Source organism: Symphodus melops (genome assembly GCF_947650265.1).
Source record: "Symphodus melops genome assembly, chromosome: 4".
In the NCBI taxonomy this organism is placed as follows: Eukaryota; Metazoa; Chordata; class Actinopteri; order Labriformes; family Labridae; genus Symphodus; species Symphodus melops.
The window spans coordinates 12,152,978-12,167,167 of NC_136694.1; the positions used below are offsets into that span (position 1 = coordinate 12,152,978).

Genomic DNA, 14,190 nt, shown 5'->3' on the forward strand with positions numbered 1-14,190 from the left:
CTCATTTACACCGACCTGGTTCCCTTCTATAGAGGCAATAAATATTGTCCTATGTGATCATCAGGCACTTTTCTGTGAAGGTTAAAAAGCGTTGTACGCACATCACAACCAATAACTACACATTACCCCAACAGACCCCAGGCCCCGCAGCCCTGAGGCACATCAGCATGATCACACACATGGAGATCAAACACAGCGGAGGAAGACGAGGTGTTGGAAGCACAAGGAGAAAGACTAGGGGAGTTTGGACCAATGCTACAGGAAGAGAAGATGAAGAAAACGTTCAGAATTAGAGTGTTCAGTCAGAGCAGAAGATGTTTCTGGAAAGAAAGAAAGAAAGAAAGAAAGAAAGAAAGAAAGAAAGAAAGAAAGAAAGAAAGAAAGAAAGAAAGAAAGAAAGAAAGAAAGAAAGAAAGAAAGAAAGAAAGAAAGAAAGAAAGAAAGAAAGAAAGAAAGAAAGAAAGAAAGAAAGAAAGAAAGAAAGAAAGAAACAGTTATTAAAGTTTCAGATAATACCCAAAGCAGGCTTCTCATGGGCCATATGTCGCTTATGCAAAATAATGTTACTGTAAAAAGAACCACCAATGAGTACTTGAAGTGAGTTTAGCAGGAAGTTGAACGGGGCAGAGGTAGAGTAGGAGCTTAGGAATGCACAGCATGGCTAAGTCATTTAAGCAGGGTGTTATTAATAACAGTGAGAAAAGAACTAAATTAATACAAACAATTGCTTTTCTTCCGTCTCTCTTTATTCTCATTAAAATGTAGTCACTGAATCAATATAAAACGTTCTTAAATGTCTCCCCGTAGAGCGCATGTGCTGGTTATTTTGCAATTCTGTTTGAATAAATAAGTGTGTTAATTGTGTTTTTTTAATTACTTTTCTTTCTTTTTCCTGGAAGGCACTTACTAAGAACTAAGTCTAATGGGCTCAAAGAGTGACTGCTTATGTGTTTCTTAGTCAGTGAGATATAAGAAATACAGCTAAGAATTTAGACATGACCAGATAGTCTGGACCAGCAGTAGATCAGTCTGTAGTGACTCGAGTGGGGAGCCAGAGGGTCGCCGGTGCTGGAGTGGGCCATGGCCTGTAGCTGGAGAGGTGCCAGTTCACTTCCTGAGCACTGCTGAGGGGCCCTTGAGCAAGGCACCAAACCCCCCCAGCAGCTCGGAAGTGCTCGCTGTGGGCAGCCCCTTCACTTTGACATCTCTCCATCAGAGCAGGTCTACAGGATCCTGTTTGTGTATGTGTGCGTACTGCAGCTACTGTGTGTGCATCATGTTCAACAACAGAGGGTGACACTGAATTTCCCTTTGCAGTAAAAACAAAGTAACAGAATAACCGACCTGCAAATATAACTAGAAAAGCTATATACAGCTTAATTTAAGCTTTCTTGGTAAAATAATCATTTTGTGGAAGAAAAAAAAGGAATTAAAGCATCAGGGAACACCTACTGCTACAATACAATCATGGAGCCAATAAAACAAGGCAGTAACTGAGCTGTTTAAAGCTGGGACCTAAGCTGGGACATTGTTCAGTTGGAACTGCTCAATCCTCCAGTCAACAACATGGAAACTGTATAAGCGGGTTATCGTGTTACCATGTTTGGTGGGGGGAGGTTGATCCATCCATCAGGCAGCATTTTCACAAATCATCATTAGTATACTTAAAAACACCAAAAACAAAACAAAGCAATAACCATGTTACTGTGGACGTGGACCTTGTGGGTGCAGGGTATTAATACATCTGTATGTATTTGGTGCAGAGTAATAACAAAACATGACATCCCAAAAAACAGCCTAATTCTCCAAATCAACTCTAATCTCTTAAGATCAATTGGCCCGATTTAAAACTTTCCTCTATTTTTGTTTTATGGACCATTACTCACTCATCTCTACAAAAAAAAAAGGGTCAAGGATAATCCCTCCATTACGTTATTAGAACAGCTGCATTCCTATTACTTCATGCAGTTTATTTTATTATTTAAAAAGGCCTGACAAAAGCAACAGACGTGTTTTTAAATAGCAGCATAGAAAGGCGTGGCATCATGTGCAGAGCACAAAGGTCATACAGATAATTACAGAGGGGTAATCTCAATTATAATAGCTGGTTTATATCAGAAATAACAATGCAATAACATATAACACACTAAAGAGTCATGGTCAGAGACATGCAGAGGAGCTTAAGGTGGGGACTGCATGGGGCTGAAATTCACAAAGGGGCTTTAAATTAAATAAATCGATAAACATACCATTTGAAAAGACACATTTTGTAACAAAGTTAAATAAAGTTAATGAATCAAACGTGCAAAGTATATAGAGGAGCCATTTCTGAACTTATGAGTGTGTATCTTCTCGGAGTCACTTTTGTACTGTCTGTCAATGGTAGAAACCCTCTCTCAGGTGATAGCCCAACACCATATCAGGGTACTGGAGGTGTAAAGATTACTGTACATGTTTGACTGTTCTTACAGCCAGCAGTTCTAAGGTCTCATCTATTAGCCTGCCAACACAGCCCATCTTTGACTTAACCACTTCACAAATTGTATTTTGATAAACTCCCCTCACATGTTAACCATCCCAACTCTCACCTATACCTTTCAGATCTCACCTGCAGAACATCTGCTCAGTCACAGTGATAAAGATCATTTCTCTCACCAAGTAGCGTAAGGCTTTTCCTCAAGTCCACCAATACAAAACATTAATGGACATCAGTTGTGTTCTACTTTGTCCACATAACTGATCTCTACTTAATTCAGTGGTTGACAAACTCTTTCCGCAGGGTCTTCCCTTCGGCAGATAAAAATAATTCCAAGCCCACCACCACCCGACCCCATCCCTCACTCTACACATCGCTACGTAAACACATATCACTGTACACTTATAACACCATTTTTCCAACAAATTCCTATATTTTTTTCAGAATTGATCTGAAACATTGTCTGCAAAAAGCACAAAATAGCAACTTCGGTGTGACAACAACCATAGAAAAACTAACAAGCCACTTTTACTGAGGAAGTCGTTATGAGTGACACTGCAACAGGTAACCAACTGCCAAAAAAAAATAAAACAAATGATGAACATCTTGTTTTAAGATTCCCATTGCAGTGACTAGTCAGGATTTGTTTTGTGCTACAGATCTCCAGTTTCAGATCCAGAGGAGTGAGGAGAGGGCATAACACCAGCCTGGATCACATATCTCCATACTTGATTTTCATTGATTTTGATTTTCACATTAATCAATTTAATTTAATATATCGTAATAATATTATTCTTATTTACCAAATATCCTTTATATTTGGTGAGCCAGTTATTAATTATTCATTCAAATAAGAGCACTTTCTGTAGAGAGGGCAAACCAGCAGGTGCTTCAGCCCCTTTTTGTGTGCACACGCCTGGTCATGAAATATATATGAAATGCTATCAAACTCTTCTGTCAGTCTGTCAAAGAGGTCTAATTTTACATGTTACAAAACATGTGAACGTGTCAGGGTGACACAGACTTGTCCACATGAGTTACACTGACATGAAATGAGTGACAATGACACTAACCTTTTCAGAGTTCTTCTCTGAGTCGCTCATCTGGAGGTCAGATGGGTCTTCCTTTCCTGGTTTGTCCATGTTAACGTTTTTGCACCTTTAAAGGAGAGAGTCATATCAAAACAGACATCCAGAATATCAAGAGGAACTTGAGGAGTGCTTAGAGGAGGAAGTGAAATTTAAAATAGAAACAACGGAGTGAAACATCTAGTAGGAAGGAAATAACAAAACCCAAATCTGCTGAAATGCAACACAAATACACACAGGATTATCAATATTTGGTCACAAGTTTAGGATTTACTCATAATAAGTACTGCCTTGCACATTGAATTGGATTAAACATTGGATTTTTGATCAATTTCAAACAATGGTCTGGATTTGTCCATGATAGTGGAGTCCTTAAAGTGGAGTCCTTGTGAAAGGGCATGCAAAGTGTGAGTCTGCCATCTAGTGGCTTTATGAATAGTAACACTGAGAAATACTGTAGCAGATGCACATTTTGTTAAACAAATCAGATGGTTTCCACATTTGTTTTTAATCAAACACTCATGTTGAATGTGGTTTGACGTAGGGCTCTGTGTTTATACTCGTTTTGAATCGTTTACAAAAAGGGTTTTAAGGCTTGTGAACTAAAAAGAACCAAACTTCTGAGCATTCATGTAACAGAGAGGGGAAGGTGACCTGCAGTGCTCCTGATTTCCTCTCTGCCCTAAAGTTAATTTGTTTAATAGCATTCAGTCTCCTCCGAGAATTTAAACGAGTCTCTGCCTGGATGAGAATGTAAACCAGCAGAAGCTCAAGGATTCAAACTGTAGCTGTAGACTGAATTCATCAGATCACTGAAGATGCATGACACATCAGAAAGTTGGAGTCCAACTTTCCCATACTATTACATACATGTCTTGCACTTTGGATCAGAAATTCACATAAAGTTAGTTTTTTTTCAGGCTGTATATCCAAAGCTCCTTAAGATCTTTTTCAAGCCAAATCAATCAAATTGAATATGAGGTCAAATACTACATGAAAAACTATTTGCTGGCCACTGAGCAAACAATAAGCAGCAGTTGAAAGCCCCTCAAAATATAGTGAACCTTAATTATTAAAGTTGTGAAAAGCCTTGAAACAGGACATGTGTAATTCTTAACTCACTCACTACATAAAAGGTGGATTTGGCTGTAGGTCCTCCCCTTGTTATTTTATTACGTGTGCCCCACAGTTATATTTACACATATTTGTTTTATGTTTGGAAAACACATCTTTCTTTTTCCTGTTCTATTAAAAGTAATCAGCTTCCTCTGTGTTTAGCTGGTTTTCTCTTCTTCTCCTGTGTCTGGATCCTTCTCAATAAGCTCATGTATATGACTACATCCATTGAGGGCAGTATAAATGCTTTAGGCAAAAGTCACTATGCATGATTTCAGACAAAAATGTTTACTGTATCAAAGTCAGTTTAATCTATTCAACTGTATAATGACAAAAAAGGATTTCATGATCCTCTTTAAGTGTCATCAGACGAGTCAGCATTCTTCCTGTGTGTCTATTAGGCAGAGGAAACCTGTTAAGCTCAGTTATCAGACAGGAACCATGTACATGTAAAGAATATTAACTTTAGAAACCCGCCCTCTGACCTTCATGACCCTGACATTACTTTAAACCTTCCTTTATCAAACACAAAGTAATACACACAAGACACACACCACAGCAGGCCGGGCTCAACAGGCTGGCAAAGAAGTGCCTTTTGTTGAGCATAACAACCTACCTCGTCTTTCTTCACATTTGTTTGTATTGTTTTGCAATGATTAAATGTGTTATGTTGATTCCAAACTCAAAGCATACAAACTTTAAAACAGAGGATCCTCAAGATTTTAAGCACTATAAATATATATATATTACTTCTCTCACCTTGTTAAAAACAGTAAACTTCCCCTCTGTCAAAATGATTTCCTGAACAGCACTTTCAGTCAGCTTGGAGTCACAACAAAGTAAACATCCACTGAAACTTTTGCCGGAAACTTTTTATATTGCACATTTTCACTTTTGTTATTGCGCGTGTAAAGACCTTGATACCTCCAGTGCTGCTGTTTTTTTTATGTGCCTCATCCATGCTATTAATGGACTTGTTTTTGTTATTTTATGGATGGCAACTCGTATATTAAATTCTGTTATACCTGGTGCAATGGCAATAAACCTATTATATTCTGTTCTATTGCGGCAGCATCTTCAAATCTTCTGCTTTTAAACTCATCAGAGTCACTTTCAAGAGCCTTCACTGCTAGAGGAATAGATTTCCCTTGGTGAGTCATGTTCCAACAGTACATCCTATGACTTACTGCTGAATAATAAAAGCTCAAGTTTCAAGACTGGATTCTGTCAGCCAGTGCTTCCAAACAGATAAACCACACTTTGATTAAAGCCCCAGATATGCAGAATAACTGAAGCTATTACTGCTGTTAAACTGCTGGCACTCAAGTAACACATAATCACTGCTTTAGGAAATGATTGGTACGATGTTAAATCATAATAGATAAGAATTTATTACGTACTATAATAAAATTCAAATAACTTTATGTTGGACGTCCAAGTTTTAATCAAACGTGGACTGGAGTTATTGCTTTGAGGATTATGTCAAGCAATAAAGCTTCATTAGATGATTTGCTTCCTGATCATAACTTTTTTTTTCAACATGGTTGTAAGAGTCACTAGAAAAAGGCTTCAATAATACATACATTGTACACAAATCCGAGAAGAAAACTTCAGTAAATCTACAGCAGAATGAGAGTCAGCCCACGTGACCAAACACCTTCAGGTCTGTGGATATCAGGCAGAAAGTAAAAAGCCGCAACATGTGCAACAAAGTCTCCTGTCATCTGAAGTTAAGTACCAGCAGTCCTATAGTCAACTTACCCAGGTACAGGCTGTGTATCCAATGCTCACTGTAGGACCAATGACCAAACACTACCCATGTACGATGGTGATCATAACACAGAAGAATGATTAACTATTATGAGCTCCTCCTATCCTCTCTGATGTCTCTTATCTCGTGTGTCATTATGAGAGTCTGAGGTCAGCTGTTCTGGGGGGAAGAGAAAAAAATCAGCTACACATCTGTATTATCTGATAGAATATCTTGACTGAGTCGCAAAAACTTTACTCTCACCAAACACAACCAACAGTATAATAAACATAATCACTTGCATTGCTTCAGCAGTTAACCAGATTGTAGTGAGTAGATTAGCAAAAATGTCCCTGTCCTTAAAAAGCACATGGTTCGCATTCATACGGGAGTTTGACTTTAATGAAATCAAGTTTGCTCATGGTCTTATATTTACCAGGATGAATGAACCGAGATCAGAAATTGTGTAAACACATCCTATGATATTTAAAAATCCTAAAATAATAATACCCTTTGCAATCAACCAGCACTTTAACTCATCAAAGCCTTCTTTTTCATCATCAAGGTAATAAGGATGTCTGTACAAACATTGAGCTGACTGACAGCTTTATCCTTCAACATCATAGTATAGATAAATATTGAAAGTACATTTTCCAATCAAAACCAATTAATTAAAGCAAAGTCGAATGTTCATGTAGTACACATTTGATTTCTCACAGCCTTGGAATAGACAGCCTTCTTGCTCATTCATACAAGTCACTTAGCAAATATTTACAGCAACTCATATGCTTGATAACGTCCTTGTTGCCTTTCTATATTAGAAAGAGAGAAGCAATTACTCTGAGGCAAATCACCGAGGCACAGCAAGAAATGATGTTAAACAAACTGGCAAGACGAACAACTACATTAAAATTCCGATTAAATGTATACAGCATAGTTTAAAACAAGATGATGTGAATCTCTCCATCTAGAGGTTTGACTGAAGTTCAAGTTTCCAATGAATAATTCAAGTCAGTTACAGAGCACTGAGGTAAAAGGATCAACTCTGGATTGATGCATGTATTTCAAACCTGACTACTTTCAACATAAATGTGTATTTCTCTATTTTACAGCACAACAACACACTGCTGCATGACTGAATGAAATCCTCTGTAGAGTTTTTGCAGTCAGTGAGAGTCAATCTCAGGCTAGAGTAGATGTGGCTGACATGTGGCGTGACTGAGAGCAGTTTTGTACTTTTTATACGTCTTATTTCAGAAAATCTTTCTTCTAGCCTCCTGGTGTAAAAAAAAAAAAAGTGAGATGATATTGTTGAACATTAACTGCTCTGTACGCTGGAAATGTGGACATGACTGTTAGGTCAATAGTTAAAGAATGATGTGGCGAAATTCAGACTCAGCGAGAACAGACACACCGGTCTGATGTGATCGATAAAGTATTCGGGTTCAAATGAAATCAAATATTCCAGTATCCTCTCCATGACCTTGACTTATAATTCAGTGTATCTAATAAAATGAGCATTTAACAAAAAATAACTTTTGTTGCATTCAGCCTACTTCTTTAAGTAAACAAGCAGCCAGGCATTCTGTCACAAGCAGGTTTGAGGTATTAATTGTAGAGAAACTGCAGCACTTACCTTGAGTTACATGGGCAGGCTCCAGCTCCAGAGCCATTAAAAAAATTCCCATTAAAAAAAATGGAAAGCTTATCCAAGTTGAGCTGTATGCCTTGATCTGGTGTTAGCATGAGAAACACCCTTTCATCCTTATGACTGGCTAAATTCCAGAAAATACCCCTAGATCGGACAGTCTCTGGAACAGAGTGACACCAGAAAACTAACAAAAAACATAGCTGCCTGTTTGACTTCTCCTAGAAATATATAGCCTTGAGTGCACATTTCTAGGTGAAATTAGTGATAGAGTCTCTGAATAGAAAGAGAAATACAAACTGCAGCTTGTTAAATAAAAGCAGCATGAGAGCATGGTCTTAATCCCCTCCAAATAACCAAGTCCTCAAGCAGCTTTTTCCTCTCATCAACAATGGCTGCTTTATTCTCCCTTAGTACCACCTTATTATTTCATTTGCAGTGTTTTCTGCCAGCTATCTATATTAGGAACATGTGAGCCACATGTGAAAAGTGCAAGAAAGATTACAGCATCATAAACAAGAGACGGCCAAAAACCAGCCATGGTTTCAGCACGTGGCCAGAGGTGTTGAGCAACTAGTTTGCTTTGTTTGGAGTGCTGAACCACGAGGTCTGGAGCTGCCATGGAAAAAAGACGTGGCCTAGTAATGAAACTCTTGTAAGATGAACACCCCCTTTGGGACAGCTTTTCTCAGAACTGGGAGTCTAAGTAACAATAGGGTTCAGTTTCCTAAGATGTGCAGAGACCTTTCAGTGGGAAAAGAATCCTCAGGCAAAGTGCAGCAAACCAAACTGAGCAGACGAAAATATGTTTCTCTTAGTTCTTATTCAGTTTCCACCATGCAGTTATGTACAGAAGCCTTAAGCAGACACGGATCCAAACAAACCTTTGTCTTCTCAGCTTTCCTGAGTAATTTCTGGTTGTTTTCTCTAGATCTCGATTTATTAATCTCTTAGTCCCACAGTTGCAAAAAGCACAAAACAAACAGAAATAAATTAAATGAATGCTGCTAGAGTGGACTTTATATGGCAGCATGGCGCATGAAGCGGTCCAGCCTATAGTTTACGACCAAACACAAGCCTTTTCATCTCGATATTGCGAGATAAATTCATCCATTGTAGTAAGAAAACAAACACTGATATTCCAAAATCATGAAAACATCACGTTGCTATCTCAAGACCATATTATTATCCATTATGGTCTTGAGAAAACAACAGTAAATGACTTGTTATCACGGGAAAATGCTGTAATGTATGGTTCAGTGTCCACTTACAGTACAGTTAGGTTTGGAAGGACAAGTTAATAAGTTAATGATTTTCTTTCTTTTAAAAAATACCATATCAAAGTTAACTTTCCATGACCAATAGGGTACCTTGTGCACAGCCACTTCGATGTTTAATTTGCCAAAGTTAATATTGTGTCCACAGGTCCATTGGTACACCTCTGTATGCTGTGCTGCAAACTCTAAAAAAAACTGCCATCAGTGGCTTTGTTAAACATTAACTGTCCTACTGTTCAAGAAGCTCTCTCTCAGCAAGACTCCACAGAGAGCTGTTTACAGCCGAGACTCTCTCTACAGGCTATGAGAATAAATCAATGGACTCATTTAAAGCCAACAAATGTGTACTTGACAGCATATTCATTTACTTCTTTTTTTTTTTTTTTTTTTTAATTCTTTTCTCAAAAAGAGGAAATTAACTCACCAACAGGACTTTGGGAACTCCAAGTGGGAAGAATCGGGCTGATCTCCCAGACACCACAGGCAAAGTGACTGCATGCAGGGAAGGAAAAGAGACGCTCACATGAGTTTGCTTTCTAACTTAATCAACTGACCTGGACATGAACCAAAAGGGTTTGGAGACCAAAAGATCCTAAAGGAGACTGTTTTACAAAGAATACGTCATCTACTGTTTGCATTATTTGTGAGACGGAAACAAATCTATAGAAGTTAAAAACGTACAAAAACAAGTTTATAACCCATTTGCACCTTTTTCACAGCAACCGCGTTGTTTTAAGTTATCATCCCTGCTAGATTTTCATTTCTGTAGTTTAAAAATAGAAAGCTAACAGAATGATAGAGTTCAAGCTCATTTTAACCCCACAAACAATGAACATGAATGTGAATGCTTCACTTACCTCTTTAAGCCAAAAGAAAGGTTGGTTTTAGGGATACTTACTGGTTCTTTCCATGTCTGATATGAAGCTCTAGGTTAATGTTAAGTATGCTTTGGTGTTATCCAGTAACTTGTTTTGCTACCTGTGGTGCAGGAGGGGGTAAAAGGTCTCCTCGTTTAACCGTTCATCAGTTTCAGGTGTCTTTGGCAACACAGTGCTTTTTTTGTTATGAAAGAAATTCAACCGGCACAAATATTTAAACATATTTAACATTTTCTCCTTTGCATGTTCCGTTCCCTCCATGTCAGCGGGATTGGAAATCGTCTGACCTCGAAAACCCTTCTTTTTTTTTTTGTTTGCATGTGATTGAAAGGTGTTTTTTTTTTCTTCCGAAATAACCTAAATCTGTACGCAGAGAAGTTTTTCCTTTATGCTTTAAAAAATATCTGATACCTTTTGTTGCCCTGTTTTTTGTTCAGCGTTTCTAAAAGGCAGCCACTTTGTTTTTTTTAAATCACTTACTTTTATACATAGGCAAATATTTTAGACATTGATTTTGAGAAATTCGGTAAAGTCAAACTTTTAGAGACTTAGATTTTGACTCCCAGCAGGAGAAACAGATTTCATGGACCTGTGAATGTATGTTCACCACTTTCCCATCTCGACAGGAATACAGGCTTTATCGGTTGTCTTCACTAAACGAATGAAAATAACTGTTTCAACGTGACTGCGTAGTCCTGTAACGCATATATACCTGTGGCAGGAATATGCATTATGGTTACTCTTTACTTTAAACATTTTGGGTGTACACGAATGTTCGATGAACATCACAAAATGTAACAGAACATATTTACAGTAGGTGGCACCAAGTCCACCCTCTCTTTTCAATTCATGGAGCAACCGGTCGGAGTCTGCAGACACATTTGTGTCCATACATTTGTACCACGTGAGTTAAGAACAAAATGAGCAATTTGAATGACCGCTGTTGACAAACACGGAAGAGAGAGAAGATATTTGTCAGGTGAGGAACTTCTTTAAACTGACTCATATAATACAAATTATATTATACAAATATATTGTATTATACAAATAATACAAATGTCAGTTAATTTTTTTTGAACTAACAGATATCATTAGACGCCCTGAAATTTAACCAAAAGGTTTTATCACAACAATTTCAGCTTTCTCCGTTCTGTTACTTTTATCCACTGACAGAAAAGATGACAGAGGTTCAATGTGCAAGCAGAGGAAGTCAGTTATATAACAGCATCATGACTCAGTCTGACTGAGACGCTTTCTTTTCTACTCTCAGTCATGCGCTTGTCTGAATGACTGTACATCAAGCTGACAATTACAACAACAAAAAAAGAGTTGAAATCTGAATGAAAGGGAAAATGCATAAAAAGAGTTTTTATTATTATTAGTGACCCACTTCCATTCGGGAGGTGGATGCATAATGACAAAGAAAAGAAAGAAGTGTGAAAAGTGTGGTGGGCCCAAACAAAAACACAGCAACAAACACCTTCAACTGAACACACCCAGTCTTGATTGTACACATACTTTGTTCAATTGCTCCCCATTGAAACAGGAAGAGTTGTGAATCACAAAACATCACACAAACACATCCACCCTTTAACAAAAGCTTGAAATAAACATGACAGGCAGCTGCAGTGAGGACCAGGAATCTCTCATTTCAGGAATGTAACCAAAAGGTTTCTTTTTTTGTTTTTCAAACACTATTTTGTTGATTTTAACAAAACAACCTGCTTTTGGTTCATCTGTTAAATGAAGATGCATTAAGCCCAACCACTGACAATGACTTCAGGTTAAACTCATTGAAAGCTATCATCTATGGAATGTTGAGCCGACAAACATTTCTCTGGGTCCAAAACGCTCAAGAGATGTAAAAGCACTCATGGTTATATTGTTTACTCCAAAACTTTGTTTCTGTGTAAGCCGAGGTTATTCTTTTATAAGAGGCATATCTCGCACCATTCTTATGGGAGGATTTAGCCGCCATAACCATTCACAAATTCCAATGTTTACAAACAGCACTGACCACTGCTAGACAGTGAAAAAAACAGTTTAAAAAAAGAAAGAAAGGAAAAAACATGATTTAATTATACAGTAGTCCTTGTCCCTGGAGATATGGAGGTTTGTCTGCTTGCAGTTTAGAATGAAATAGTCCACTGTTTGATGGTGGCATCATAGGAGGTGGTGACAAGAGTGTGCTCGTCTACCCAGGTCAGGCCGCTCACATGGTGCAACCGGTGGGAGTCTGCAGACACAGAGTGACAACATCTGGCTACAAAACTGTCTTATACAACAGAGAAAGTGTAAATGTTTGCAGAGAAGTAAAAGGACAGCGTGAAGTGAAGACAGAACATTTGTAACCCCTGCCCACGTACTGACTGACAAAGGGTCAAAGAGCCCGCCTCCTTCATGTTCTCAGATGGTGTTTTAAAACGTTCATATTAAAAGTACACATCATGATTGTTTCTGTTGTACAGTTCTCATGTGTTCACTTTTAATGTCTTATTTAACGCTGTAGAAAGGGGTCTGCTGTAACATTTGAATTGGATTAACATAGCAGAGGCAGAGGAGGGACAACAAGATGATCTAACACTAGTACAACAATCATCAAACCTTCGATGACATTTCGAGTGTCTGCATCAAACTAACATAAGAATCTGTTCTGCTGTAGACTGTAGCGACCTGAAGGGTCTTTGCTGTATTATCAATAAAGTTACACGTGTGCTCTGGTTACTGGTTACAGACTGTGAAACCTTATGCGCAATATGTCAGCACCCAATAGGAGGAGGGGAGGCTGTGTCCTTCTTTAAATAGTCAATGATCAAAATAGGGCTGACCAGAATGCTTTGAATCCACCAGTGTTGCCATGGTAATCCAAGTTTAAATCAGTATTGTAAAAGATGTGTTTTTTGATTTCATTTGAGAGGTGGATGTGATGACCGTTCAGACTACTGTGCTGAGGTCTTCCTTTTGTGATCCTGCCTCATCAAACCCATCCAAAGTTTATTTTCTCAACAGCGGGCAACAATGCAGACCGTTCATCAAGCTTAAATGTAAAGCAGATTGATCTTTGCACTTGTGACCCCTGCACCGTCAGGGTGTGGAGTTAAAAGCAAAACAAGCGCCGAGCTGTTGTTTTGGGATTCGTTTCTTCAGTCACTGATAAAGCACAGAGCGGTCGAACGTCAGCTTTACTGACTGGGTGTAGTATAGGAAAGTCCACGTCTACAAACTGCAGTAGGAAATGAAAGGAATGATGTTGCTTTGTAATAAAAAGCTGATACTGGAAAATCAAAACAGATTTAAAAGCAACTTTAAAACTCAATAATTACAGTCATCTCCATTATACTGACTGAGTCCTTTGAATGAAACTAGCAAGAAGAGCTTAAATATTAGATTTGAATAGAGGTCATTTATAATTAAAATCATAGAAACAAATGTGAGAATGTGATGATTGCAAAAACGGGTAACAGCACTTTGTGAAGCAGGTGTAAATGAGCTGTTGCCAATTCTGAAATCCATATGAGTACATGAGTTAACGTGCACGTGTGCTTACCCTGGAGCTTGATCCTCCGGTCTGAATCACCGACTGTCCAGACAAACACCATCATGTCCATCCCACCAGTGGCAAAGTGCTCATTGTCAGGTGACCAGGCCAAGCAAACTGGTTTGGCATGGTGTCCATAAAACTCACTGAGCATCTTGTTGAAAGAAATATTTGGAAGGAGAGACAATGATTCCAGTTCACAGGAAACAGCTCAGCTCAGCTTGTGATATTGTATCAACTGAATGGATTTGATGGACAAGTACTTACCGAGTAGCCGTCAGCCACAGAAAAAACTGTGACCACCTTTTTATCATCGATGACAGCCAGATATGCTCCATTATTAGAGTAAGCCATATCTGTGACTGAGCCTTTCAACTTCAGAGTTTTACCGTCGTCCTTCAGAGTGTCGCCCTGAACCG

General features: G+C 38.4%; 2 protein-coding genes across 2 annotated transcripts in view; both read right to left on the reverse strand.

Moving 5' to 3' along the window:
- The window catches only part of slc2a9l2 (solute carrier family 2 member 9, like 2), a 102,452-nt gene extending 92,060 nt beyond the window's left edge, over window positions 1–10,392 (reverse strand). The window contains exons 1-3 of the mRNA XM_079341282.1: window positions 10,254–10,392; window positions 9,780–9,847; window positions 3,550–3,634 (exon numbers count right to left, since the gene is read on the reverse strand). Coding sequence (XP_079197408.1) covers window positions 3,550–3,618 — 69 coding nt within the window. The 5' untranslated portion in view covers window positions 3,619–3,634; window positions 9,780–9,847; window positions 10,254–10,392. The remainder of the gene's footprint in view (window positions 1–3,549; window positions 3,635–9,779; window positions 9,848–10,253) is intronic.
- Window positions 10,393–11,586: 1,194 nt separating this feature from the next.
- Window positions 11,587–14,190, reverse strand: part of wdr1 (WD repeat domain 1) — an 11,100-nt gene continuing 8,496 nt past the window's right edge. Inside the window, exons 13-15 of the mRNA XM_079341281.1 lie at window positions 14,039–14,190; window positions 13,781–13,925; window positions 11,587–12,469 (exon numbers count right to left, since the gene is read on the reverse strand). The exon at window positions 14,039–14,190 is cut by the window's right edge and continues 22 nt beyond it. Coding sequence (XP_079197407.1) covers window positions 12,363–12,469; window positions 13,781–13,925; window positions 14,039–14,190 — 404 coding nt within the window. The 3' untranslated portion in view covers window positions 11,587–12,362. The remainder of the gene's footprint in view (window positions 12,470–13,780; window positions 13,926–14,038) is intronic.